We start from the raw sequence: 27,960 nt of genomic DNA on the forward strand, positions 1-27,960 counted from the left end.
CTATTAGACCTTTTATTCTCAATCATAGAACCTTTAGATGGCAGGCAGTGCCCAAGGTCTTAGTGTCCATCACACTACTGTACATTACACACTACTGAACACCACATCACACACTCCTGACCATCACATCACACACTACTGAACATGACATCACACACTCTTGACCTGCACACGCTACTGCCCATCACATTACACGCTACTGCCCATCACATTACACGCTACTGCCCATCACATTACACGCTACTGCCCATCACATTACACACTACTGCCCATGACACACTACTGAACATGACACAACACACTACTGAACATCACATCAAACATTACTGCCCATCACACACTACCGACCATCACACACTACTGAATATCACATCACACACTCCTGACTATCACATTCTGCCACTGACACACTACTGCCCATCACATCACACACTCTCAACATCACATCAAACATTACTGCCCATTACACAGTACTGAATATCACATCACACACTACTGACCATCACATCACACATTACTGCCCATCAGTTTCTGCCCCTCACACACTACGGCCATCACATCACACACTACTGAACATCACATCACACAATACTGCCCATCACATCACACACTCTCAACATCACATCAAACATTACTGCCCATCACACAGTACTGAACATCACATTACACAATACTGCCCATCAGTTTCTGCCCAGCACACACTACTAGACAGCACACACTACTGCCCCTCACACACTACTGACCATCACTTCACACACTACTGACCATCACACACTACTGCCCATCACACACTACTGCACAACAGATCACACACTACTGAACATCACACACTAGTGCCCCTCACACACTACTGAACATCATAACACACACTACTGACCATCACACACTACTGCCCATCACACACTACTGCACAACAGATCACACACTACTGAACATCACACACTAGTGCCCCTCACACACTACTGAACATCACACAACACACTACTGAACATCATAACACACATTACTGACCATCACACACTACTGTCCAGCGCACACTACTGCCCATCACACCACACACTACTGCCCATCATATCACACACTACTGAACATCACATCACACTACTGCACAACAGATCACACACTACTGCCCATCACACAATACTGAACATCACATCACACACTACTGCCCCTCACACACTACTGCCCCTCACACACTACTGCCCCTCACGCAGTACTGCTCATCACACACTACTGAACATCACACAGTACTGCTCATCACACACTACTGAACATCACATCAAACATTACTGCCCATCACACAGTACTGAACATCACACAGTACTGCTCATCACACACTACTGATCATCACATCACACATTACTGCCCATCACACAGTACTGAACATCACATCACACACTACTGACCATCACATCAAACATTACTGCCATCACAAACTACTGAAAATCATCACACACCACTGAACATCACATAACACACTACTGCCCATGACACACTACTGCCCATGACGCACCACTACTGCCCATCACACAACTCACTACTGAACATCACATCAAACATTACTGCCCATCACACAGTACTGAACATCACAACACACACTACTGAAAATCACATCAAACATTACTGCCATCACAAACTACTGAACATCACATCACACACTACTACCCATCACACACTACTGAACATCACATCACACTACTGTACAACAGATCACACACTACTGCCCATCACACACTACTGAACATCACAACACACACTACTGACCATCACACACTACTGCCCATCGTGCACTACTGAACAAATCACACACTACTGAACATCACATCACACTACTATACAACAGATCACACACTACTGCCCATCACAAACTACTGAACATCACATCACACACTACTACCCATCACACACTACTGAACATCACATCACACTACTGTACAACAGATCACACACTACTGCCCATCACACACTACTGAATATCACACCACACACTACTGTACATCACACACTACTGCCCATCGTGCACTACTGACCATCACACACTACTGTACATCACACACTACTGCCCCTCAGATGCCCCATCAGATGTGAGTCTCGGTATCTGCTGAGACTTCGGTACACAGCCACCACTAAACCACTATCGCAGCGTTTGATTCAGTTATAATCTAAACAACCCACATTTTTTCTTATGCACAAATTGTTAGTCTCTAGGCTGTTATCACACATCAGTGTGCTGGATAGAGCACTGACACGTAAATATCCCAGCAGGACTGCCGCCTAGGTACACGAGCCCCGTAGAGCAGCCACATTTCAGCCTCTCTTAGTTCTGAGAGCGCCCCCTCTACCCTGGATAATGCCGCTGTGCTCCTGTGCTGACCAGTGAGGGAGGAAGTGAGGCTCGCAGCAGTGTGAGATGGAGTGTGAACGTACGGCTACGATGCGTATGTCTGCTGAGGGAGGGTACGAAGAGCTCCTTATGAAACAGGAGCTGCACGTAGTGCAGTGGATGAAATTAGAATTCTCTGGAATAGCTCAGTACACTAACGCAACGGATGTGTGGAACCGCTGAGGCCAAGGGGAACAACCTCCCACGTGCGCGTGCACACACACACACACACGTTGCTAAGATTAGACAGTACACAGTGAAGCAGCTACTTCATTTTCACCTCAGGAGCCAAGCAAAAGCTTGCATCAGAGAACAGCGATTTTCACAGTGTGTGAGCTGCATAGCACCAACGATCTGGACTTGTATTAGCATGGGTTGGTACTTCTATTCCAGATTAGTGAATACCTGTTAAAAATGTATCTGTAACCTAATCTAGAGGATAATACATAGCATAATCTGATTACGTTAATCTGACTAATATAATCTGATGATTCTGTTATATTTGGATTCTTATTTTAACCTATTGACTGTCAATGAGAACCAAAACTTTGCTCACCTACAGTTTGGCTGCCAGTTTTACAAATGTGTCTTGTAAAAGCATCCTGCATATAACGATGGTCTTAATATGCCTGACTGTATTCATGAAACACACACACTTTAACCACATAACAGTCTGAGTAATACAGTACACACAGTTGCTGACAGAAGGAAGATGATCTGCCTCCATGTGTCAGAATATAAAACAATGTTACTGCTCTCTTACACAGAGAGGAAATTAGTTTATTTTCATTTCATGGTTTCTGTATCTTTATAAAGCGCTGGCAGAGCACTGTCCCAGTACAACTATACCAAACACATTCAGATTTTAATTTGAATAAATTTTTTAAAAGTGAACAAATAAATCCAGTTTTGTATAAACTTAATAAATACATGAAGCATTTGTACTGATTTATAAAGAATGAACAACTAGCTATTGTAAAAATACATCATTTAGGACAAGAACCTTAATGAAGTAAAAACTCACCAGCAACACTCACTATAAACTCTGCACACATGCATGCGCTCACTAGGACACATGCAATCACTATCACTAGGACACTCTCTCACTAATACACGTGCGCTCACTAGGACACATGCAATCACTATCACTAGGACACTCTCACTAATACACGTGCGCTCACTAGGACACATGCAATCACTATCACTAGGACACTCTCTCACTAATACACGTGCGCTCACTAGGACACGTGCACTTACTAGGACACACGCTCACTAGGACACCTGCTCACTAGGACACGCTTACTAGGACACATGCGCTCTTCTCTGTGTGGAACGGCAGGACCAGGTGGGATGTTCAAAGTTAAATGAGCTGCAGAAAAACTAAATCTATAAAAATCTTCTAAATATTATTAGTTATGTAATTCAAAACAAACAGACACATCAGCAGAAACACACAGCAAGTCCTGCTGCTGAAAACAGAGTTAGTGACTCTTAGGCTGTTAAAGAATCCTGCAGGTAATTGCCATATTTTTCAAATGTACCAGTGATCTAACTACCACAGTTGCTTCTGTCACTGTATTCTGTATTTTCTGTATTCTGGTTATGTAACGCTGGTACACGTATGCCGTTACTAGTCATGTGTGTTAGCATGTGGCTAATCCGAAGTTCTGCCCGTCTCTGGTCTGCCCCTCATTATAGATCTCCTCCTCGTGATCGCCATCGCTAACCTCAACTCAGAATGCACTGGAATATCTTACTATTGCCAAATACCATCAGATTATATCTTTAGATCAAAGCAATATGTAGTGTGCTATATGTGCTATATGTGTGCTACATGTAGCCATATCTGCTCATTACAGGCAGAGTTGCATGGCGTCGGACTTCAGAGAGGACAGGAAGTGAAAAGTTAAACTCCGGAGCAACGTCCTGCTACACCGCTCAGAAGGATGTGGAATTGTGTTCATGTGCTGTTTCATGCGACAGGAGCTGTTTGGATTCATTGTGAGCCTTTAGCTCAATCAGACCTGACACGCCATGAGGCTCAGTACATGTACACACGCTGTCTAGAATCATGAGCTGCCATTTAGATGATCTGATGGCCTGAATAATGAGGCAGCCGTGTTGACAAAGCACTCAGCAGCTTAAATAAAACTTAAATAATGAGAAACACTGCTGAGGAGGAAACAGTAAGAACACGGGGAAAGAGTAAAAGAATAAAAACATACCAGCATGTACATAAACACTTGCATGTACTTCTAGGCCCCAGCAGTGATCCCTGTATTTCTACAGTATTGTAGTTCATTGGTATGTTGGACTCTGACCTGCTGTACTGTACTAGGATGTGTTCTATGAGTAGATGGCAAAGCACTTTTGTAAGTTGTTCTGGATAAGAGCATCTGCTAAATGCTGTAAATGTAAACACGCATGCAGGCGCACACACACACACACACACACACACACACACACACACACACACACACACACACACACACACACACACCTAGTCCAAAAGATATTTAACCAGCATGTACATAAACACATTAATGATTAATAATATATAGAGATATACATTAAAATTATATCATTAGTAATGTATATCATTAGTAATATGTATCATTAATAATATATCATTAGTAATGTATATAATTAGTAATGTATATCACAGTAATACATCTCATTATTAATGTATATTAGTAATATGTATCATTAATAATACATCATTAGTAATGTATATCATAGTAATACATATTATTAATGTATATTAGTAATATGTATCATTAATAATATATCATTAGTAATGTATATCATTAATAATTAGTGTGATAGTCGAGTGTTTTGGGGTTTTGTTTATTGGTCCCTTCCCCATGTATTTGTTTGTTTGTTTGAATATTTATTTGTACTCTGTTTGTCTGCACTGGTTATGTTGGTTTTTATGTTTTTTTTTGTGTCCAGCATTTGATAAATCTGATCACACTGCAGTGATCTGTTAATGCACCTTTAATGTGCGACGGCTTCTGTGTTTGGTCCGTGTTTCTCAAATGGAGGCCCGTTTCCGCAGCATGTAGGTCTGCTCACTCTCACTGCCTGTCTGTGTTAGTTTTAGCTGTTATGAGCGGACTGCCTACTTCTGACAGACCTGAATGGATCAGCCCTGACCGTCTTCCACCTCTGACTGCTGTGTGAAATAGTTTGGGCATTATGAGGCTAAACTGCATCTCTTGAGTGTGAGACTGTTCTGAAAGAGCAGATCAGATGTGTGTGCCTGACAGCTGCTTAACTCATGTAGGCTATAAGGTCTGGTTGCCAAGGTAATCATTTTCGGTGGGTGGGTGGGTGAGTGGGTGTATGTGTGTGGGTTTGCACTACATCTAGGATATAATTATCTAAGATGTTGATTGTTTCTTTCTGTATTTGAAAGTTTTGCACTGTTACAAATACCTGCTTTAGTCATCTTTAGTCTGTGGCAGTTAGATACCTGCAGGTAAAAGAGACAATCACACACAAGACATAAACATGTAACCCATGGGTCTTCATCTTATTCACAATCTTTTCTCAGTCTGCAGTATTTTAACAGGTAGAAATGTCGAAAAGCAAAAGTTAATAATGAAGGAAACAATCAGTTTTACATTTTTTACATTTACAGCATTTAGCAGATGCTCTTATCCAGAGCCACTTACAAAAGTGCTTTGTCGTTTACTCATAGAATATATCCAAGTGCTAGAGTTTGTTAAACAACATAAACAGTGCCCTACAATAAGTACTAAATTAGTCAGTCAATAAGGGAGCAGTGTCAGTTGTCCTTTAAATATTCTGCAAATAGATGGTTCTTCAGTCTGCGTTTGAAGACTGCAAGGGACTCTGCTGTCCCGACAGCAAGTGGGAGTTCATTCCACCATCTTGGAGTCAGGACAGAAAATGCTTGTCGTCCATGAGACCTGAAGCAAGGTATTTGAAGCCGAGCCGTACTCAAGGTATGGATCGGGCTTTGACCATTGACCTCATGTATGAAGGGGCTGGTGCATTTTTGGCTTTGTAGACAAGCATCAAGGTTTTAAATCTGATGCGTGCAGCTACAGGGAGCCAATGAAGGGAGCGCAGCAGTGGAGTAACGTGTGAACTTCGGAAGATTGAAGACGAGTCATGCTGCTGCATTCTGGACAAGTTGTAGAGGTTTGAAGGCTCTTAGAGGAAGACCTGCAAGTAGCGAGTTGCAGTAGTCTAGCTTTGAGATCACAAGAGACTGCACGAGCACCTGGGCAGCTTCCTGTGAAAGAAAGGGTTGAATCCTTCGTATGTTACAAAGGAGGAATCTGCAAGACCGGGTTAGATTAGAAACATGAGTTGAGAATGACAACTGGTTGTCCAAAGTTACGCCCAGGCTACGGGCAGCTTCGGATGGTGATACCAGGGAGTTCTCAAAGGAAACAGTGAGGTCATGGTAAGGGTTGGGAGTACCTGGGATGAACAGAAGCTCAGTTTTACTGGGGTTGAGCTTCAAGTGGTGGGCTGTCATCCATGACGCGATGTCAGTCAAGCATGCTGAGATACGTCTGGAGACCTGCGTGTAAGAGAGTGGAAAAGAAAGAAATAATTGAGTGTCATCGGCATAGCAGTGGCAGGAGAAACCATGAGAAGATATTACATCACCAAGAGAACAAGTATACAAAGAGAAGAGAAGGGGGCCCAATACTGAGCCCTGTGGAACACCAGTGGAGAGTCTACATGGCTTGAATGTGGATCCTCTCCATGTCACCTGATAGATGTCATCCATCCAGATATGACTGAAACCATCTCCAAGCAGAGCCAGTCACACCAAGCCTGGAAGGAACAGAGAGAAGAATGTTGTGGTTCACTGTGTCAGAGGTTGCTAAAAGGTCTAGAATAATCAAAACAGATGACTGTTTGGCAGCTTTAGCAGCATGAAGTTTCTCAGTCACTGCTATGAGGGCCGTTTCTGTAGAATGTGCCAGTTTGTAGCCAGACTGATTGGGATCATGCAACTGGTTCTGGGTGAAAAAAAAGAGACAATTGATTATAAACTGCTCACTCAAGGGCTTTTGAGAGGAAAGAGAAGTGATACCAGTCTGTAGTTGGTAACGCTGGAGCTGTCAAGTGTGGCCTTCTTGAGGATTGGTACCACCCTGGCGGTATTGAATGCAGTAGGCAGGTATCCAGAAGATAAGGAGTTGTTGATGATGACAGAGATGAAAGGAAGCAGATCTCTTGCGATTGTCTGGAACAGAGCAAAAGGAATCGGATCCAGCGGACATGTAGTCGGATTGCTGGAAATCAGGAGTTGAAGAATTTCATCTGAGGAGAGAGGAGAAAAAGAAGTCAGAGAGTTGGATGTTGGGGAATGCACGTTGGTTGGAGGAGTGGGAACAGAGGAAAAGGACTGGTGGATTGCTGCAACCTTCTCCTCAAAGAAGGTGATAAAATCCTCCGGAGTAAGAGATGAGGAAGGAGGGGGAGGGGAGGATTAAGGAGAGAAGAAAAAATAGTGAAGAGCTTGTGTGGATCAGATGATGATGATTCCAATTTCTCTCTGTAGTCGGATGACTTTACAGATGTTACTTCCAGTGAGAAGTTGGAAAGGAGAGACTTATATGAGCTAAGGTCTGAATCCACGTGAGATTTCCTCCACCGCCTCTCTGCAGTCCTTAGTTCACTCCTGTGGCAGTGAAGTGTTTCTGTTAGCCAGGGGGCAGGCGGGGAGGACTTAGCAGGTCTAGAGGAGAGAGGGCACAGAAGATTCATTGATGAGGAGAGTGTAGAAATGAAAGTATTTGTAACTGTATCCAAAGAGAGAGGAGAGAGTCAGGGTGAGGAAGGGTGGACACAATAGTAGAAGTAAGGGAAGAGGGAGTTATGGAGTGCAGATTGTGACGGAGGAAGGAGGAACATGTTGGAGAGGACTGGATGGAAAGAGAAGGAAGGGAGAGAGAGAAGGATGGAAAGTGATGGTCCGAGAGGTGGAGGGGGTGACTGCGATGTCCGATGTTGTGGTGGTACGGGCGAAGATCAGGTCCAGAACATTGCCCGCTTTGTGAGTCGGAGGAGAGTGGCTGAGGGTGAGGTCAAATGCTGTCAACAGCAGAAGGATGCAGGAGAAATGCAGCTTGTCTGATGGAAGGTTGAAGTCTCCAAGGAGAATGAGTGGATTTCCTTCAATGGGGAATTGACTCAAGAGGATGTCAAGCTCATCAATGAAGTGATCTAGGGAACCTGGAGGGCGGTAGATGACAATGATAAGAAGTTTGGTGGGAAAAGACACTGTAATGGCATGAAATTCCAAAGAGGAGAAGGAAAGTGTGGAGAAGGAAAGTGGAGTGAAACACCACTCTTGGGACATTAGTAAACCTGTGCCACCAACCCTGCCAAGACGCCTCGGAGAATGTGTGGATGGAAAGGCAGAGGACAGGGCAGCCGGAGTCGCCGAGTTCTCAGGGGTGATCCATGTTTCTGTCAGAGCCAGGAAGTGTAGGAAGTGGAGGGATGCTAATGCTGAGATGAAGTCAGCCTTCTGGACAGCAGATTGGCAGTTCCAGAGCCCTCCTGGCACCACGATATGTGATGGTGTGAAGCGTTGTGAGGTTGCTGAGATTGCGACGTCTATGATTGTGTTGAGGAGATCTGTGGGATATGTGGACAGGAATTGTGAAACACGTTTCAGATGCTTGATTTGTGGATGTATGAGATAAAGGATTCAGATAATATGAGAAGATACTTAGCTGAGTTTGTGAAGTCCTGTAGGTGAGATGTAGATGAACTGATTGAGAACACCACCAAACCTCCTCCAGATGTTGGATTATAAGTGCTGAGCCCACCCCTCAATTCACACCTAAGGTCAGGGCGAAACTACACCTGTAGTGAGTGAGTACCGCTACCAAGCAACTAACAACTAGGTTTAGACAACAAGCCTTGAATTTCACAGAATCTAAGACAAAAGTAAGTGAACTCAGAGCCTCCCTTAACCAACCAGATGATAATCCAACGAGACTCAGTTCTCATTGATATTCATCAAACTCTTGCTTGTTAAACTCGAAATGTTGCTCTGCAAAAATAAATAAATACATTTTGGACACTAAATGTGCTCTTGAGACCCCAACAGGCACAAGAAGCACACAACCTTTCAAATCATTTTTCTGTATGCGTTTTGTAATTTGAGACAAATCTCCATGTCCCCACATTGCCACAGTCTTCATATCTCTCCAAACTGTCGTATTGGTTTTAATGCTTTGGAAGGATACATGATAGACAAATCCAGGGTGATATGGACAGCACAGCTGTATCTTAGCAACTGTACAGATCATGTCTGATAGAGTTAAAAATGGGTTTGTGTGTATGTAATGTCTGATGTTTGCGTGTTTGTAACGTCTGATGTTTGTGTGTTTGTAACGTCTGATGCAGTGAGCACTCCCCTCCAGACACTCCTCAGTGAACACTCCCCTCCAGGCTGTCTTGACTCATCTTCATATTCCCATGTCGGTTTTCAATGATCTGGGACCAGGGAAAGAGAAGGGCACAGTACAAGCAAACATACAGACTTATACCAACGTGAAGAGCCCCAAAGGTAAGCGCTCCACATAACCAGTGGTGGTTTGTGTTATCCTCACTCAAACACAGGACTTCTGTCAGAGGGAGATTGACGCCACCACACAGTGTTTTCACCATTACTAGGACTGCGCTCCACTGGACTGAGATCGATGTTGCTGTCACACACAAACACAAACATGCACTCTCCATGGGCGTGCCTTCCTCACACTCTGGCTGTCTAGCCTTTGAGGTTGCGCTGCAGTATTTTTACCGTTCGTCTTCTGGCCTTGATTGAGGTCAGTGCCAGGATCTACTGGGACACAGTTGTGCTCACCAGAGGGATGGACACACGCTATAGCCATAAAGAAGGTGAACTCAGTGCTATAGACTAACAGAACAGAAGCTACAGCCTCCTGACAGATCACAGCATCGCTCTCCCACAGACGATGAGAATGAGAGCATGAAAATGTCAGAAACATTTTCCTGTATGGAAATTTATGCTTTTAATTCTTTGGAACGATGTATGATAGACAGTGTGATGAGAAGAATGCAAATATGTATCTAAGCAACTATGCAGATCATGTCTGAGTTAAAAATGTATTTGTGATGTCTGATGTTTGCATGAACACTCCTCAGTGAACACTCCTCTCCGGCCACTCTTCTTCAGACACTCCTCAGTGAACCAGCTCCCCAGGAGACGCAGTGACTGAAGTAAAGCTAGAACAGAGAGGCATTATTTAGGAAGTGGGGGTTGGGCGGGGAACGTTCACCAGTGGGACCCTCCATAATGGAATTATCCCTCAGTCAAATATTCTTCTCAGCACAACGGCGTAACAAACCGTGTTGATGAGGCGGTTCTCGTCCACACTTACAGACCCTGTGGGGAGATTTATGGTGGGGGGGTGTTGTCCCAGTTTAGCTTCATAGCCTGCAGTCATTTTTCCTCTAAAAGAACTTCAAAGGCTTCACCTGACAGCCACACGAGTGTGCGGCCAACGTGTCTAACAAAATCAAAATGAGGTTTTTATTAAGCAGGATTCAGACAGAAATAAAGCAGTAAAGGAGGGTTTGTCTTCATACAGTCACAGGAATGAGCTCTGTAGCATCCAGAAGCTTACCATGTTGTGTGTTTGTGTAGTTTGTGTTCAGAGTAACATGTTGTGTAGTTTGTATTCAGAGTAACATGTTACCATGTTGTGTGGTTGTGTAGTTTGTGTTCAGAGTAACATGTTACCATGTTGTGTGGTTGTGTAGTTTGTGTTCAGAGTAACATGTGTGGTTGTGTAGTTTGTGCACAGAGTAACGTTACGTGTTGTGTGGTTGTGTAGTTTGTATTCAGAGTAACATGTTACCATGTTGTGTGGTTGTGCACAGAGTAACATGTTACATGTTGTGTGGTTGTGTAGTTTGTATTCAGAGTAATATGTTACCATGTTGTGTGGTTGTGTAGTTTGTGTTCAGAGTAACATGTTACCGTGTTGTGTGGTTGTGTAGTTTGTATTCAGAGTAACATGTTACTGTGTTATGTGGTTGTGTCGTTTGTATTCAGAGTATCATGTTGTGTGGTGGTGTAGTTTGTGTTCAGAGTAACGTGTTACCATGTTGTGTGGTTGTGTAGTTTGTGTTCAGAGGAACGTGTGGTTGTGTAGTTTGTGTTCAGAGTTACGTGTTGCTGTGTTGTGTGGTTGTGTTTGTGTTCAGAGTAACGTGTTACCGTGTTGTGTGGTTGTGCACAGAGTAACATGTTACGTGTTGTGTAGTTTGTATTCAGAGTAACATGTTACCATGTTATGTGTTGTGTGGTTGTGTAGTTTGTATTCAGAGTAATATGTTACCATGTTGTGTGGTTGTGTAGTTTGTGTTCAGAGTAACATGTTACCGTGTTGTGTGGTTGTGTAGTTTGTATTCAGAGTAACATGTCACCATGTTGTGTGGTTATGTAGTTTGTGTACAGAGTAACATGTTGCTGTGTTATGTGGTTGTGTAGTTTGTGTTCAGAGTAACGTGTTGTGTAGTTTGTATTCAGAGTAACATGTTACCGTGTTATGTGGTTGTGTAGTTTGTATTCAGAGTAACGTGTGGTCGTGTAGTTTGTGTTCAGAGTAACGTGTCGCCGTGTTGTGTGGTTGTGTTTGTGCTCAGAATAACGTGTTACCATGTTGTGTGGTTGTGTAGTTTGTGTTCAGAGTAACGTGTTACCATGTTGTGTGGTAGTGCACAGAGTAACATGTTACTGTGTTGTGTAGTTTGTATTCAGTATAACATGTTACCGTGTTGTGTGGTTGTGTAGTTTGTGTTCAGAGTAACGTTACTGTGTTGTGTGGTTGTGTAGTTTGTATTCAGAGTAACATGTTGTGTGGTGGTGTAGTTTGTGTTCAGAGTAACGTGTTACCATGTTGTGTGGTTGTGTTTGTGTTCAGAGTAATGTGTTACTGTGTTGTATGGCTGTGTAGTTTGTGTTCAGAGTAACGTTACTGTGGTTATGTAGTTTGTGTTCAGAGTAACGTGTTGTGCGGTTGTGTAGTTTGTGTAGTACGAGATGGAAGAAGACAGAAAACTCCTTGTAGATGTGATTCCTCTGATGTCATTAGTAACCCCTCATGAGATTAACGTTTGAATGATTTCAGTTCCCCTGTTCTGCAATAAGCGACATAATGCGAGACTTACTCACACAGAGCAAAACTGTGTCCGTTTTCTTAACACGTTTCCTTGCATGCATAACGTGTAGTTTTTCCTCTCGGTCTACGGGGAGCGCGTCTGCCCCCTGCTGGCCGCGGAGCAGAAGCGCAGCGTCACCCCGCAGCGCCTCGTCGCCATTGGCTAACCGCAAACCAACGTCATCAGGACCGCGACGCTGCTGAGGTCCAGACTCCGAGCGGAGGAGCGTGTGTGCGGACCCGGAGACGTGCGCGATGGAGAAGGTTCTCTGCGAGCGACATGGTAGGTCCCCCGCCGCGAGCCGTAAAGCCGGTGAATGGACGACGGGAGTGACGCGTGAGCTCGTGAGTGAGCCCGGTAGCCGTTAAAAGCGAAAGTGATCGGTGTCCAGGAAAGCGCGCAAACGCAGGTCCTGGAGCAGCTGACGTGATGTTCTTTATTTAGGCACCGTCTGCCTGCTGAAGACGGGAGTGAAGGAAGGCCCGAACAAAGGCAGAAGCTTCTACGTCTGCACTGCGGCATCGTGCGGGTTTGCGCCAGCAGCTGAGTGAGTGCCGCACATCTGCGCCGCTTACACACATGGTTCCGTTAAACTAAACGTCTGCGTGTTCTGCGGCGCGGCGCTGCAGTACATCACACCTGGCATGCGCAGTCCGTGCTCATCTAACGTTTCACATCATCTCAGGGTCCCACCATCACACTGTCTCCACCATGAAGATGCCCTGGTTGAACTTCAAGCTTTACTTCTCAGTGAGACACATAATAATCACAGGTAACACATTTTTAAAGTCTTTTATAAGAGGTTATGTCAAAAAATATAAGGGTGCAATGCGCATGACACGTTTTCTCTTCCATAAAGTGCTGACATCATGTTAAGGTTGTAGCAGGACACCACAGGCTCCGTATAATGGCTCTAAACGCTTTTATGGAAGTGTGCCCTGATAGTAACGACTATGCTTGTGACAGGCACAGCGGTTTCCCAGTAATGAGAGCATACTGCTATAACCCACTTCCCTGACAAGATCTGTCCCAGTTCTGGGGAAGTGTTTCTTGTTTCTTGTCTTTTTTTAAATACACAATTAATTCTGACAATTCCAGGTTGCTGTTTCGCTGCGTAACCGGGAAACAGGCAGGAGAAAAGTGGTGTGGCAGTGTTCCATGGACAACGGAGGTAAACTTAGTGGCGTTTAGCAGGTGACAGGTGTAACGACAAAATCCCATTGGACAGTTGATCAGTCTGTGAAGGTCTGTGCCTTGTGTAAAGGGCGGTTGTGTGTCATTTGTCTCTTGTCTTTTACAGAAAGACGCTGAGAAGAGACCTTTATTGGACAAGAAGGACCAGGTGTCCAACATGCCCCCAGTTAGAAATCCGTTCAAAGCTCCCAGTAAGATGGACAAAACCTCTGAGTGGAGAAAACTGGAGGACTCGGCGAGAGGAGAGACGCTGAAAAGCCATGAGAAACGCAGAGAGGACGCACACGGAACAAAAGCGGGAACGCCGGGAGCGGCTGGCGACTGGGAAAGTGGGCATGGCCTCAATAGGGAGGAAACCGCTTCAGAACCTTCAGAGTCATGGAGAAGCAAGAAACTTCCTCCTGGGATGAAGATTAAGGCACGAGCATCTGGTGAGGAGCAGAGCTGGAAGGAGAAGGGAACTGAGAATGGGAGTAAATCGGAGAAACCCAGAGGCCAGGACAAGGAGGAGAGGAAGGAAACCAAGTCAGCTGCTCCTAAGAACCCGGAGGCCCTGGGGGAGAACACAGCTCACACTAACGCTGAGCAGCGTCCGGGTCCACAGAGCGGTAAATCAGGCAGCGCCAGGCCTGTCGTAGATGTTTCAGCTTCTAAGACTGCCCACAGAACAGAGTGGAGCGAGAGACAGGAGAAGAACACTGCACAAGCTCTGTTTGGAGACTGGAGTGGTAGTGATGGTGATGAAGATGATGATGATGATGATGATGGTGATGATGATGTTCAGCTGGTCTCCGTGCAGCCCGCGCCCCAGCTGACCTCTCCGGCCGCACTCGTGCAGACAACCCTCACCTCTTATCCAGGCTTCCACGCTGCCTCGCAGGTCAAAGGTCAGGAGGAAGACCCCAGAGCTCTGCACAACCAGCTTTCAACACAGCTGAAACAGAAGAAGGTTTGGCCCTCGTTCCTGACCTGCATCCGTCCTGACGGTCACGGTGATGCAGGCGTGATGTTCTACAGTCATCAGCAGCTCCTTGCTACATATTTGCCTCCTCACTGTGTGTGTGTGTGTGTGTGTGTGTGTGTGTGTCCAGGCCACACTCTCAGCGGTGAACGTGTCCGTTCTGCCTGATAAGGGCGAGAGGCTGAAGTCTCAAGTGAAGCAGCTGGAAGAAGCTCTGGAGTCTCTGAGTCTGACGCCCGATCAGCTCACTGGTGACCAGCTCACTCTCACTCTCACTCTCACACATGTCTCCATGGTGGCATTTTTACACACATGACTGGGCGTCGTGGAACGGTCTGATTTTAGAGTCCAGGGACGCAGACAGAGACACCTGGCGGAGACCCACACCCAAGGAGACCAACCCTTTTAGCCCAGCAGGGTGCGCCACCACCCCAGCAGGTCTGCCTCTCAGCCAGGGCTCCTCCCACACATCCTCAGGTAACCCCTCCCCATCCCCCTCTCAGGAAGGGCCATACAGCTGCTTTTCTGGAGTAAACAATTTGTTTGTTTCCGTCCCGTGTGCTGTGGCAGCGATGTCCCAGATCCAGGCTTTCTACGGCGGCAGGATGACGGAGGACAGGCTTCTGGCCGTGCGCAACGCCACCACCGAAGCCATTGACCACCTCCACCAATCCCTGGAATCATGCCCTTCCCCCGACACGGAGGCCGCCGACCCCAGAGGACTGAAGGTCTGATGCACGCTAAACTTAATCAGGAATAACGGAGTGAGGATTAAAGGATGAGGACTAACTGGTTAAGGACTAACTGGTTGAGGTTGACTTAAAGCCATGGCTTAGAATGCTGGGACTGTTTCGTGTGATGTCACTCTCCTATTTACCCCTTTAGGTGCAGTTGTTGCCCCATCAGAGGAGCGCGCTGGCCTGGCTCCTGTGGAGAGAGACACAGAAACCCTGTGGGGGCATGCTGGGTAACGGTGTCTCTCTTAATTAGCATTCAGGGAAGTGAGTTAAGGTGGAAGGTGAACCACTGTGTGTGTGTGTGTGTGTGTGTGTGTGTGTGTGTGTGTGTGTGTGTGGTCAGTATTGTGGCCGTGTTGAGGTACTAGAAGCACTGATGTTGTGTCTTTCACAGACTTCAGCTGTGTGTGTCTGTTTCAGCGGACGACATGGGTTTGGGGAAGACCCTCACAATGATCGCTCTAATTCTGGACCAGAAGAAGAAAGGCGAGAAGAACCCAGAGCTGGAGGGATGGATCTCCAAAACTGGTAACCAAACATTCTGCATGGAGTTGTAGCGGATGTGTGTATGTGAGTGAGTGGGTGGGGGTGTGTGTGTGTTTACACCCAGTTAAGTGTGTGAACGTACTGACACATGCTGGTTGTGTGTTAGTGTAGATGTTATACGCGTGCTTGTCCTTAGACTCACCCACAGTGGCATCACGTGGAACTCTGATCATCTGTCCGGCGTCTCTGGTGCATCACTGGAAGAAGGAGATCGAGAAACATGTGAAGGGCAACAGACTGAGTGTGTATCTGTACCACGGACCCAACCGTCAGAGGAGCACGAGCGTGTAAGACACACACACACACACACACACACACACACACACACACACACACAGAGTCAGACACAGTACTGTTGGCACCCTGGGCCATTTTCACATCCTTATTAACTGCTGGTTCATCTCTTCACATTTTCTACAATCTCCACAACCTCCCCCCAGACTGGCGGAGCACGATGTGGTCGTCACCACCTACAGTCTGGTTTCTAAGGAGGTCCCTGTGGAGAAGGAGGATGCTGGAAAGGTCAGCCATCCCAGCAGCTTGTGGGACGTCCTCTTCCTTAACGAGCACGTCTCTGCTCAAGTCCTTAATGTCTTCGTTAAACCCATCCTGCGTAGGTGTAAACCGGCCGGTTCTCTGTGATCTCGGAACGCTGCCACTGGTGTGACCCGAGCAGATCCACCACAAACAAAAACAGATTTTATTCTCCACTGTGTTTACAGCGGATTCGTTTGGAAACGGTGTGCGTGTTACGTTAGGGTTTTGCAGAGTACTAACCGCCTCTCTCCACCTGCCAGGCAGGCGAGCTGTCCCCTCTCCTGCGCGTGGTCTGGGCCCGCGTGGTTCTGGACGAGGCCCATAACATCAAGAACCCGAAGGTGCAGACGTCTATGGCCGTGTGCAAGTTACGGGCCCGGGCACGCTGGGCCGTCACTGGGACTCCAATCCAGAACAACCTGCTGGATATGTACTCACTGCTGAAGTGGGTCCCACGGCACCCCCAACACTGCTGCTTGTTTTAGTTTAGATTTTGTTATTAATGCAGGGATGCATGAAGGAAGTGTGTGTGTGTGTGTGTGTGTGCGTGTGTGAGACAGGTTTCTGAGGTGCTCTCCGTTTGATGAATATAAGCTGTGGAAGGCTCAGGTAGACAACGGTTCTAAGAGAGGTGCAGAGAGACTGAACATTCTCACCAGGTCTCTCCTGCTACGCAGAACCAAAGACCAGCAGGACTCTACAGGCAAACCTCTGGTACGCACACACACCTGCCAGTACATGTTCACAACACACACACAAACCTCTGTTACATATGACACACACAAGCACACAACCCTTGTATCACAAAGCTCAGGTCTGGACAGATGTGACTCATGCAAGCCTCAACGCTGGCCTTGATGCGGACTGCACATGTAGCTGATGTGATGTTCTCATGGTGTTCTCTGCTAGGTGTCCCTGCCTGGGAGACTCTGCAGAGTGCACAGGGTGAAGCTGTCCGAGGACGAGCAGTCTGTCTATGACGTGCTGTTTGCCCAGTCCAGGTATACCGTCTCACAGTTCTGGAGGGCTCGTTGTGAGATGTGTAAGACTGAGGTTAACTGCGCTGACTCCTCACAGGTCTACGCTTCAGAACTACCTGCGGAGACAGGAGGGGACAGACAGGCCAGTAGGAGACGGGAGCAACCCCTTTGAGAAGGGTAAGGAACGTGCGTCCAGAACATCGGCTGTGCGTGTCTGTGGTGTCCCAGGAGTGAGCGAGTGAGGAATGCTCGGTTTCTTTCCTTGCTGTTTGGAGTATGTCCCCTGGCTGTGTGTTTATTGCTGCTGTGTGTATTTCAGTAGCGCGTGAGTTTGGCATAGAGCAGCAGGGGGCTCGGCCAGGGGCCTCCAGCACTATCCACATTCTGTCTCTGCTGCTGCGACTTAGACAATGTTGCTGCCACCTGTCCCTGCTCAAGAAGGTCGGTCTCTCCCTCTCTCGCTGTGTCTTTCTCTTTGTCTCTTTCTGTTGCTCGCTCTCTCTCTCACACACACACTGACACACATGCAGGGTTCAGACTCCATTAGATTTGTGTCTTTCGTGCTGGTCCCTCTCTCAGATCAGGTGGTCAGAGTGACATAACTTCCTGCCGTGTCTTGGTTGGGAGACTGGCAACTTTGACACCGACCGATCATCGTTAAAGTCCTTGCATGAGGAATAGCGTCAAAACATTGTCAGTCACGGTTACCGAAGCACTGTGTTTGGTGACGACATTTTAGCGTGTGGAAAAGTAAAAGAAACGAAAGCACGTGTGTGGACCTGCCATGTCATGGAGAGCACAGGGTGGCACAGGACCGTCCTCCCAGAACCTGAGGTGGGCTAGCAGTTAACGTGAACGTAGCAAGCTGCCAGGTTCAGTGCACGTGAACAGAACATGAAGGATGGTTAGGTTTGGGGAATAGACTGAATTGGTGCAGTCTGAATCCAGCATCACACACACACACGCATATATACATACACACACTTATATACACACACATACGTGCTGCGTGTATTCGTGTGTGTGTGTCCATGCCAGACGCTGGACCCGTCGGAGCTGCAGGGTGATGGGGTAGCCCTGTCTCTGGAGGAGCAGTTATGTGCCCTCTCTCTGTCGGATACCGCTGACTCTGACACCAAGGCCACGGTCTCCCTCAACGGGAACGTCTTCCGCGCCGATCTCTTTGAGGAGAGCCGGCAGAGCACCAAGGTCAACAAGATTTTCCTTCTCCTGTTTTCACACACTCTGCCACCGAGGCTACACAAAGTGATGTCTTACTGATATTGTAATGAATCACAACCTGTACATGACCCACTGCTGTGCTGAACAGGACGTCCGACGCACTGACCCAGTAGTAGAGACTGAAGACAGTTACAAGTTGTCTGCATTCAGCAGACAGTGGCTGATGTTACATGAACACTGTGAAGATCATTGGCTGTTAACCCGTTATGCTGTTATCTTTTTCCTAGTTTGGTTTAAACCAAAAGTCATTGTACATAGTTTTTTATTGCCAATTAATTTGCACTGTACATCTTTTTTGGTTTAGATTTCAGCAATACTTATTGAGATGCAGGAGATTCGTAAGAAAAGCCAGAAGAGGTACACATTTTCTCTCTCTTCTCTGAAGGAGGAAACGGCAAACAAAAGCGAGTTTCCCTTTAAACTGCACGTGTGTGACGTGTTCTTTTACCCTCCAGTAGGGATGATTAACTGTCCACTGCCCTTTGTTTTGACGTGTTAAACTTGCTGTGTGTGTGTGTGTGAGGCGCTGACTGTAGTGTGTGTGAGGCGCTGACTGTAGTGTGTGTGAGGCGCTGACTGTAGTGTGTGTGAGGCGCTGACTGTAGTGTGTGTGAGGCGCTGACTGTAGTGTGTGTGAGGCGCTGACTGTAGTCGGGGTGTGTGAGGCGCTGACTGTAGTCGGGGTGTGAGAGGCGCTGACTGTAGTCGGGGTGTGAGAGGCGCTGACTGTAGTCGGGGTGTGTGAGGCGCTGACTGTAGTCGGGGTGTGTGAGGCGCTGACTGTAGTCGGGGTGTGTGAGGCGCTGACTGTAGTCGGGGTGTGTGAGGCGCTGACTGTAGTCGGGGTGTGTGAGGCGCTGACTGTAGCCGGGGTGTGTGTGTGTGAGGCGCTGACTGTAGTGTGTGTGTGTGTGTGCCGCTGACTGTAGTCGGGGTGTGTGTGTGTGTGCCGCTGACTGTAGCCGGTGTGTGTGTGTGTGCCGCTGACTGTAGCCGGTGTGTGTGTGTGTGCCGCTGACTGTAGCCGGTGTGTGTGTGTGTGCCGCTGACTGTAGCGTGTGTGAGGCGCTGACTGTAGCGTGTGTGTGTGAGGCGCTGACTGTAGCGTGTGTGTGTGAGACGCTGACTGTAGCGTGTGTGAGACGCTGACTGTAGCGTGTGTGTGTGAGACGCTGACTGTAGCGTGTGTGACGCTGACTGTAGCGTGTGTGAGCCGCTGACTGTAGCGTGTGTGTGTGTGAGGCGCTCACTGTAGCGTGTGTGTGACGCTCACTGTAGCGTGTGTGTGTGACGCTCACTGTAGTGTGTGTGTGACGCTCACTGTAGTGTGTGTGTGAGACGCTCACTGTAGTGTGTGTGTGAGACGCTCACTGTAGTGTGTGTGTGTGATGCTCACTGTAGTGTGTGAGACGCTCACTAGTGTGTGCGAGGCGCTGACTGTAGTGTGTGTGTGTGTGTGTGTGTGTGATGCTAACTGTAGTGTGTGTGTGTGGCGTTGACTGTAGTCTGTGTGTGTGAGGCGCTGACTGTAGTGTGTGTGTGAGGCGCTGACTGTAGTGTGTGTGTGTGAGGCGCTGACTGTAGTGTGTGTGTGTGAGGCGCTGACTGTAGTGTGTGTGTGAGGCGCTGACTGTAGTGTGTGTGTGTGAGGCGCTGACTGTAGTGTGTGTGTGTGAGGCGCTGACTGTAGTGTGTGTGTGTGTGAGGCGCTGACTGTAGTGTGTGTGTGTGTGAGGCGCTGACTGTAGTGTGTGTGTGTGAGGCGCTGACTGTAGTGTGTGTGTGTGTGTGTGTGTGTGTGTGACGCTCAGTGTAGTGTGTGTGTGTGTGTGTGACGCTCACTGTAGTGTGTGTGTGACGCTCACTGTAGTGTGTGTGACGCTCACTGTAGTGTGTGTGTGACGCTCACTGTAGTGTGTGTGACGCTCACTGTAGTGTGTGTGACGCTCACTGTAGTGTGTGTGTGACGCTCACTGTAGTGTGTGTGTGTGACGCTCACTGTAGTGTGTGAGACGCTGACTGTAGTGTGTGTGTGAGGCGCTGACTGTAGTGTGTGTGTGAGGCGCTGACTGTAGTGTGTGTGTGAGGCGCTGACTGTAGTGTGTGTGTGAGACGCTGACTGTAGTGTGTGAGACGCTGACTGTAGTGTGTGAGACGCTGACTGTAGTGTGTGTGTGTGAGACGCTGACTGTAGTGTGTGTGTGTGAGACGCTGACTGTAGTGTGTGTGTGTGAGGCGCTGACTAGCGTGTGTGTGTGAGGCGCTGACTGTAGCGTGTGTGTGTGAGGCGCTGACTGTAGCGTGTGAGACGCTCACTAGTGTGCGAGGCGCTGACTGTAGTGTGTGTGTGCGAGGCGCTGACTAGCGTGTGTGAGGCGCTGACTAGCGTGTGTGTGAGGCGCTGACTAGCGTGTGTGTGAGGCGCTGACTAGCGTGTGTGTGAGGCGCTCACTGTAGTGTGTGTGTGTGAGGCGTTCACTGTAGTGTGTGTGTGTGTGAGGCGCTCACTGTAGTGTGTGTGTGAGGCGCTCACTGTAGTGTGTGTGTGAGGCGATCACTGTAGTGTGTGTGTGTGAGGCGCTCACTGTAGTGTGTGTGTGTGTGTGTGATGCTCACTGTAGTGTGAGACGCTCACTGTAGTGTGTGTGTGATGCTCACTGTAGTGTGAGACGCTCACTGTAGTGTGTGTGACGCTCACTAGTGTGTGAGACGCTCACTAGTGTGTGCGAGGCGCTGACTGTAGTGTGTGTGTGTGTGAGATGCTGACTGTAGTGTGAGATGCTGACTGTAGTGTGTGAGACGCTGACTGTAGTGTGTGAGACGCTGACTGTAGTGTGTGTGTGAGACGCTGACTGTAGTGTGTGTGTGAGACGCTGACTGTAGTGTGTGTGTGAGACGCTGACTAGCGTGTGTGTAAGACGCTGACTAGCGTGTGTGTGAGGCGCTGACTGTAGCGTGTGTGAGGCGCTGACTGTAGTGTGTGTGTGAGGCGCTGACTAGTGTGTGAGGTGCTGACTGTAGTGTGTGTGTGTGGTGCTGACTGTCGTGTATGTGAGACGCTCACTGGTGTGTGAGGCGCTGACTAGTGTGTGCGAGGCGATGACTGTAGTGTGTGTGTGAGGCGCTGACTGTAGTGTGTGTGTGAGGCGCTGACTGTAGTGTGTGTGTGTGAGGCGCTGACTGTAGTGTGTGTGTGTGTGTGAGGCGCTGACTGTAGTGTGTGTGTGTGTGTGTGAGGCGCTGACTGTAGGGTGTGTGTGTGAGGCGCTGACTGTAGGGTGTGTGTGTGAGGCGCTGACTGTAGGGTGTGTGTGTGTGTGTGTGTGACGCTCACTGTAGTGTGTGTGTGAGACGCTGACTGTAGTGTTTGAGACGCTGACTGTAGTGTGTGTGAGACGCTGACTGTAGTGTGTGTGTGTGACGCTGACTGTAGCGTGAGGCGCTGACTGTAGCGTGTGTGAGGCGCTGACTGTAGCGTGTGTGAGGCGCTGACTGTAGCGTGTGAGCCGCTGACTGTAGCGTGTGTGAGGCGCTGACTAGCGTGTGTGAGCCGCTGACTGTAGCGTGTGTGTGTGAGGCGCTGACTAGTGTTTGTGGTGCTGACTGTAGTGTGTGTGTGGCGCTGACTGTCGTGTATGTGTATGTGAGACGCTCACTAGTGTGTGAGGCGCTGACTAGTGTGTGCGAGGCGCTGACTAGTGTGTGTGTGAGGCGCTGACTGTAGTGTGTGTGTGTGAGGCGCTGACTGTAGTGTGTGTGTGTGAGGCGCTGACTGTAGTGTGTGTGTGTGAGGCGCTGACTGTAGTGTGTGTGTGTGTGAGGCGCTGACTTTAGTGTGTGTGTGTGAGGCGCTGACTGTAGCGTGTGTGTGTGAGGCGCTGACTGTAGCGTGTGTGTGTGAGGCGCTGACTGTAGCGTGTGTGTGTGAGGTGCTGACTGTAGCGTGTGTGTGTGAGGTGCTGACTGTAGTGTGTGTGTGTGTGAGGCGCTGACTGTAGTGTGTGTGTGTGTGTGAGGCGCTGACTGTAGTGTGTGTGTGTGGCGCTGACTGTAGTGTGTGTGTGTGTGAGGCGCTGACTGTAGTGTGTGTGTGAGGCGCTGACTGTAGTGTGTGTGTGAGGCGCTGACTGTAGTGTGTGTATGTGAGGCGCTGACTGTAGTTTGTGTGTGAGAGACGCTGACTAGTGTGTGCGTGAGACGCTCACTGTAGTGTGTGCGTGAGGCGCTGACTGTAGTGTGTGCGTGAGGCGCTGACTAGTGTGTGCGTGAGACGCTCACTGTAGTGTGCGTGAGACGCTCACTGTAGTGTGTGTGTGTGAGGCGCTGACTAGTGTGTGTGTGTGAGGCGCTGACTGTAGTGTGTGTGTGTGAGGCGCTGACTGTAGTGTGTGTGTGTGAGGCGCTGACTGTAGTGTGTGTGTGTATGTGTGAGAGGCTGACTAGTGTGTGTGTGAGGCGCTGACTGTAGTGTGTGTGAGGCGCTGACTGTAGTGTGTGTGTGAGGCGCTGACTGTAGTGTGTGTGTGAGGCGCTGACTGTAGTGTGTGTGTGAGGCGCTGACTAGTGTGTGTGAGGCGCTGATTGTAGTGTGTGTGAGGCGCTGACTGTGTGTGACGCTCACTGTCGTGTGTGTGTGTGAGGCGCTGACTAGTGTGTGTGTGTGAGGCGCTGACTGTAGTGTGTGTGTGTGAGGCGCTGACTGTAGTGTGTGTGTGTGAGGCGCTGACTGTAGTGTGTGTGTGTATGTGTGAGAGGCTGACTAGTGTGTGTGAGAGACGCTGACTAGTGTGTGCGTGAGACGCTCACTGTAGTGTGTGCGTGAGGCGCTGACTGTAGTGTGTGCGTGAGGCGCTGACTAGTGTGTGTGTGAGACGCTCACTGTAGTGTGTGCGTGAGACGCTCACTGTAGTGTGTGTGTGTGAGGCGCTGACTAGTGTGTGTGTGTGAGGCGCTGACTGTAGTGTGTGTGTGTGAGGCGCTGACTGTAGTGTGTGTGTGTGAGGCGCTGACTGTAGTGTGTGTGTGTATGTGTGAGAGGCTGACTAGTGTGTGTGTGAGGCGCTGACTGTAGTGTGTGTGTGAGGCGCTGACTGTAGTGTGTGTGTGAGGCGCTGACTGTAGTGTGTGTGTGAGGCGCTGACTGTAGTGTGTGTGTGAGGCGCTGATTGTAGTGTGTGTGAGGCGCTGACTGTGTGTGACGCTCACTGTAGTGTGTGTGTGTGAGACGTTCACTGTAGTGTGTGTGTGTGAGACGTTCACTGTAGTGTGTGTGTGTGTGTGTGTGTGTGTGTGTGAGACGCTCACTGTAGTGTGTGTGTGTGTGTGTGTGTGTGAGGCGCTGACTGTAGTGTGTGTGAGAGAGACGCTGACTGTAGTGTGTGTGTGTGAGGCGCTAACTGTGTGTGTGTGAGGCGCTGACTGTTTGTGTGACGCTCACTGTAGTGTGTGTGTGTGTGTGACGCTCACTGTAGTGTGTGTGTGGGAGGCGCTGACTGTAGTGTGTGTGTGTGTGAGGCGCTGACTGTAGTGTGTGTGTGTGTGTGAGGCGCTGACTGTAGTGTGTGTGTGAGGCGCTGACTGTAGTGTGTGTGTGAGGCGCTGACTGTAGTGTGTGTATGAGGCGCTGACTGTAGTTTGTGTGTGAGAGACGCTGACTGTAGTGTGTGTGAGAGAGACGCTGACTGTAGTGTGTGTGTGTGAGGCGCTGACTGTAGTGTGTGAGGCGCTAACTGTGTGTGTGTGTGAGGCGCTGACTGTTTGTGTGACGCTCACTGTAGTGTGTGTGTGTGTGACGCTCACTGTAGTGTGTGTGTGACGCTGACTGTAGTGTGTGTGAGGCGCTGACTAGTGTGTGTGTGTGAGGCGCTGACTGTAGTGTGTGTGTGTGGCGCTGACTGTAGTGTGTGCGTGTGGCGCTGACTGTAGTGTGTGCGTGTGGCGCTGACTGTAGTGTGTGCGTGAGGCGCTGACTGTAGTGTGTGCGTGAGGCGCTGACTAGTGTGTGTGTGAGACGCTCACTGTAGTGTGTGCGTGAGACGCTCACTGTAGTGTGTGTGTGTGAGGCGCTGACTAGTGTGTGTGTGTGAGGCGCTGACTGTAGTGTGTGTGTGTGAGGCGCTGACTGTAGTGTGTGTGTGTGAGGCGCTGACTGTAGTGTGTGTGTGTGAGGCGCTGACTGTAGTGTGTGTGTGTATGTGTGAGAGGCTGACTGTAGTGTGTGTGTGAGGCGCTGACTGTAGTGTGTGTGTGAGGCGCTGACTGTAGTGTGTGTGTGAGGCGCTGACTGTAGTGTGTGTGTGAGGCGCTGACTGTGTGTGACGCTCACTGTAGTGTGTGTGTGTGCGACGTTCACTGTAGTGTGTGTGTGTGAGACGTTCACTGTAGTGTGTGTGTGTGAGACGTTCACTGTAGTGTGTGTGTGTGTGTGTGTGTGTGAGACGCTCACTGTAGTGTGTGTGTGTGTGTGTGTGTGTGTGTGAGACGCTCACTGTAGTGTGTGTTGTCAGTGTGATTGTGTCCCAGTGGACCAGTATGCTACACATCGTGGCTGTCCACCTGAAGAAGATGGGGCTTCACTTTGGTGTCATAGACGGCACAGTGAACCCTAAACGCCGCATGGACCTGGTGGAGGACTTCAACACTAACCCTAAAGGGCCACAGGTAGGACGTCCATCGCTAGAGACAGAAGACGACAGCAACAGTGTCATTTCGGAGAGGCATTGTGCCTTAGTCATGAGGACTGTGGTTTACTGTGATCATGAGAAGTAGCTCTGAGAGTGTGTGTTGCAGGTGATGCTGGTGTCACTGTGTGCTGGAGGAGTGGGGATTAACCTGACTGGTGGGAACCATCTCTTCCTCATAGACATGCACTGGTAAGCCCACATGCAGTTCATGTCACGTTAATAAAGAGGCATAAAACATTTGACTAACACACTTGTCCACAAATTAGGTCAGGTGAGAGAAATATCGCATGGTATCCGTGCAGTGGGTCACATGCTGGTTTCTCGGATGGTGTTACTCCAGCAATAGGCTTTAATATGAAACTGCTTTCCGCCGTGTTCGTTGATGGACATGCTCAAGCATAACGTGCATTTCCAGGAATCCAGCTCTGGAGGACCAAGCCTGCGACCGAATCTACAGAGTGGGTCAGCATCGTGATGTCACCATTCACAAGTGAGGCTGGAACTACTGCAGGGTATTTAGGGAAGAGTAAAGATCTAACAGTAGAATGTACTCTTGTTTCCACACTGATTTAAAAAAAAAATCTTGTTGAATTATTGCCAATGTTTGGGGCAGTGGTAGTTCAGTTTTTTAAGGTACTTGACTAGTAATCAGAAAATTGCCAGTTCAAGCCCCACCACTGCCAACTTGCCACTGTGGGGACCCTGAGTAAGACCCTTAACCCTCAATTACTCAAGTTGTACTCATAATTGTAAGTCGCTTTGGATAAAGGCATCAGCTAAATGCCATAAATGTAAATGTACCTTCTTGCTACTGTACACATCGGCAGGAGTCTGCCAAGGAACAGTTGTCTGTGATGGATTTATAAGTCCCAGCCTGTTTCAGATTGTTGTTGGCACTCTGTGTGTTTTAGTAATCCTGCATATCTTCCTTCTGTAGGTTTACATGTGAGGGTACAGTGGAGGACAAGATTTCCTCTCTGCAAGAGAAGAAGAAGGAACTGGCCCAAAAGGTCCTGTCTGGAACTGGGTCCTCCTTCACCAAGCTGTCTCTGGCTGATCTCAGGGTCATCTTCGGCGTGTAGTGTGTGTGTGTGTGTGTGTTTGTGTGCATCACGGGTGACCACCCTCAGGTCTGGCCATCGGTTTACTGACTTGCGTCCTGCACAGGTGGCTTCTCAGTTCAGAACGTTATACATCGGAGCCAATGAGATCACAGTTTTGGAGGACTGTGTGTGACCGACGTTCTCCTGTATCATCTACTGCGGCATGTCTGCAAGAACACTGAATGAGAGTTGAACTGCTAAAACCTGTTTAAGCCTGTTTATGCCCATTATAAAATGATTAAACATTTTGAACATGTACACAAGCTTTATGCTAATCTTTTATTTGAATTTTGAAATAAAAACAATGGACAATCGACTACATTTTCATAAGCAACACAAATTTTAATATAAAATTAATAGAAGTCAATGCAATGCAAAAAAAAAAAAAAGTCTAAACGGTAGAGAACACCGTGGTAGTACGCTGTTGATGTAATAGAATAACGGGTTTTTAATTACATACTTCATTTAATAGCTCCCTGTTCATCACTACAGTACAGGAACCACATTATTGCAGCCACTTCACCTAACCTATGGTCGATCTGATCCGTCGTCCCATCACTCATGAGCAAGAGCCCGAGATACTTAAACGCTTCCTCTTGTATGTATGTATCTATCTGACAATAGACAGCAGTGGTGGGTGTTATAACAAAAAGTGTCTCACCAACAGCCTCTGACGCATCCTAACACAACTAGTGTGTGCAATATTTTAATTTATTATCTCGATATATGGGGGCATTTTGAGCATATCTGAATATCTGGGGGTAACGTGTCTCTCACAATATATTGTGACTAGTCTAACATTAATTTAGCAGCTAATTAGCGTGCAGACTCGCTCCCATTAAACGATCCCCAAAAACCAGCTGGCTAGCAAGCTAAATAGTTACCCTAGCTAGCTAGCTAGTTCTGGTCATACTGGCTGATATAGCTACAAGTTTATCTTTCGGTAATACAGTTTGACGCATTAAAGACATTTACCATCTCCAGTTAACAATTTACTTCAGGTTTTGGTCTTTTTACCACAGGTTTTTACCATAGCCTTTGTGTACTCAGTTTCGTGGAATAGTTAGCTAGCTAGCTAACCTAGCTAGTCAAAGCAAAAGATCCGTAACAGTCCTGTGAGTAGCATATTTTAATGACGCTACAGCGACACAGTGGTGTGTGTGTGACGTCACAATGCCTGTGTGTGTGACGTCATAGAACAAGTTATTTTAGAAAGGTCCGACTGCACGCGGTGTTGACATTACGGTCAGAGCGCAAACCGACACTGCAAAATAACGATTGCGTGCCTTTTCCTCATATTGGATAGTTAGGACAATTCTTGATTTCTTCAATATCAAAGGTAGACCTAAAATTCTTCTTTATGTCTTTCTATGTGTATCTATGTACGTATGTATGTTTGT

General features: G+C 47.9%; 1 protein-coding gene across 7 annotated transcripts; it reads left to right on the forward strand.

Moving 5' to 3' along the window:
- The first annotated feature begins 12,766 nt into the window (after window positions 1-12,766).
- Window positions 12,767-26,818, forward strand: ttf2 (transcription termination factor, RNA polymerase II). 7 transcript variants are annotated; one of them, XM_035522990.1, is made up of 23 exons: window positions 12,767-12,859; window positions 13,022-13,124; window positions 13,263-13,349; window positions 13,676-13,748; window positions 13,878-14,720; window positions 14,863-14,983; window positions 15,078-15,209; window positions 15,303-15,460; window positions 15,618-15,699; window positions 15,890-15,997; window positions 16,152-16,302; window positions 16,456-16,537; window positions 16,813-16,997; window positions 17,113-17,266; window positions 17,462-17,553; window positions 17,630-17,709; window positions 17,852-17,973; window positions 18,571-18,741; window positions 19,079-19,131; window positions 25,281-25,434; window positions 25,564-25,646; window positions 25,873-25,947; window positions 26,395-26,818. In XM_035522990.1, the coding sequence occupies exons 1-23, from the start codon at window positions 12,832-12,834 to the stop codon at window positions 26,537-26,539; spliced, it is 3,282 nt and encodes a 1,093-aa protein (XP_035378883.1). In that variant the 5' UTR covers window positions 12,767-12,831; the 3' UTR covers window positions 26,540-26,818. The 7 variants fall into 7 exon arrangements, 6 of the variants coding, with proteins under 6 accessions (XP_035378883.1, XP_035378880.1, XP_035378882.1 ...); XM_035522987.1 differs by having other exon boundaries at window positions 15,078-15,460; XM_035522989.1 differs by having other exon boundaries at window positions 15,078-15,460; window positions 19,079-19,112; window positions 25,268-25,434.
- The last annotated feature ends 1,142 nt before the right edge of the window (window positions 26,819-27,960 follow it).

This window comes from Electrophorus electricus, chromosome 25 (genome assembly GCF_013358815.1).
Source record: "Electrophorus electricus isolate fEleEle1 chromosome 25, fEleEle1.pri, whole genome shotgun sequence".
NCBI classification, from domain to species: Eukaryota; Metazoa; Chordata; class Actinopteri; order Gymnotiformes; family Gymnotidae; genus Electrophorus; species Electrophorus electricus.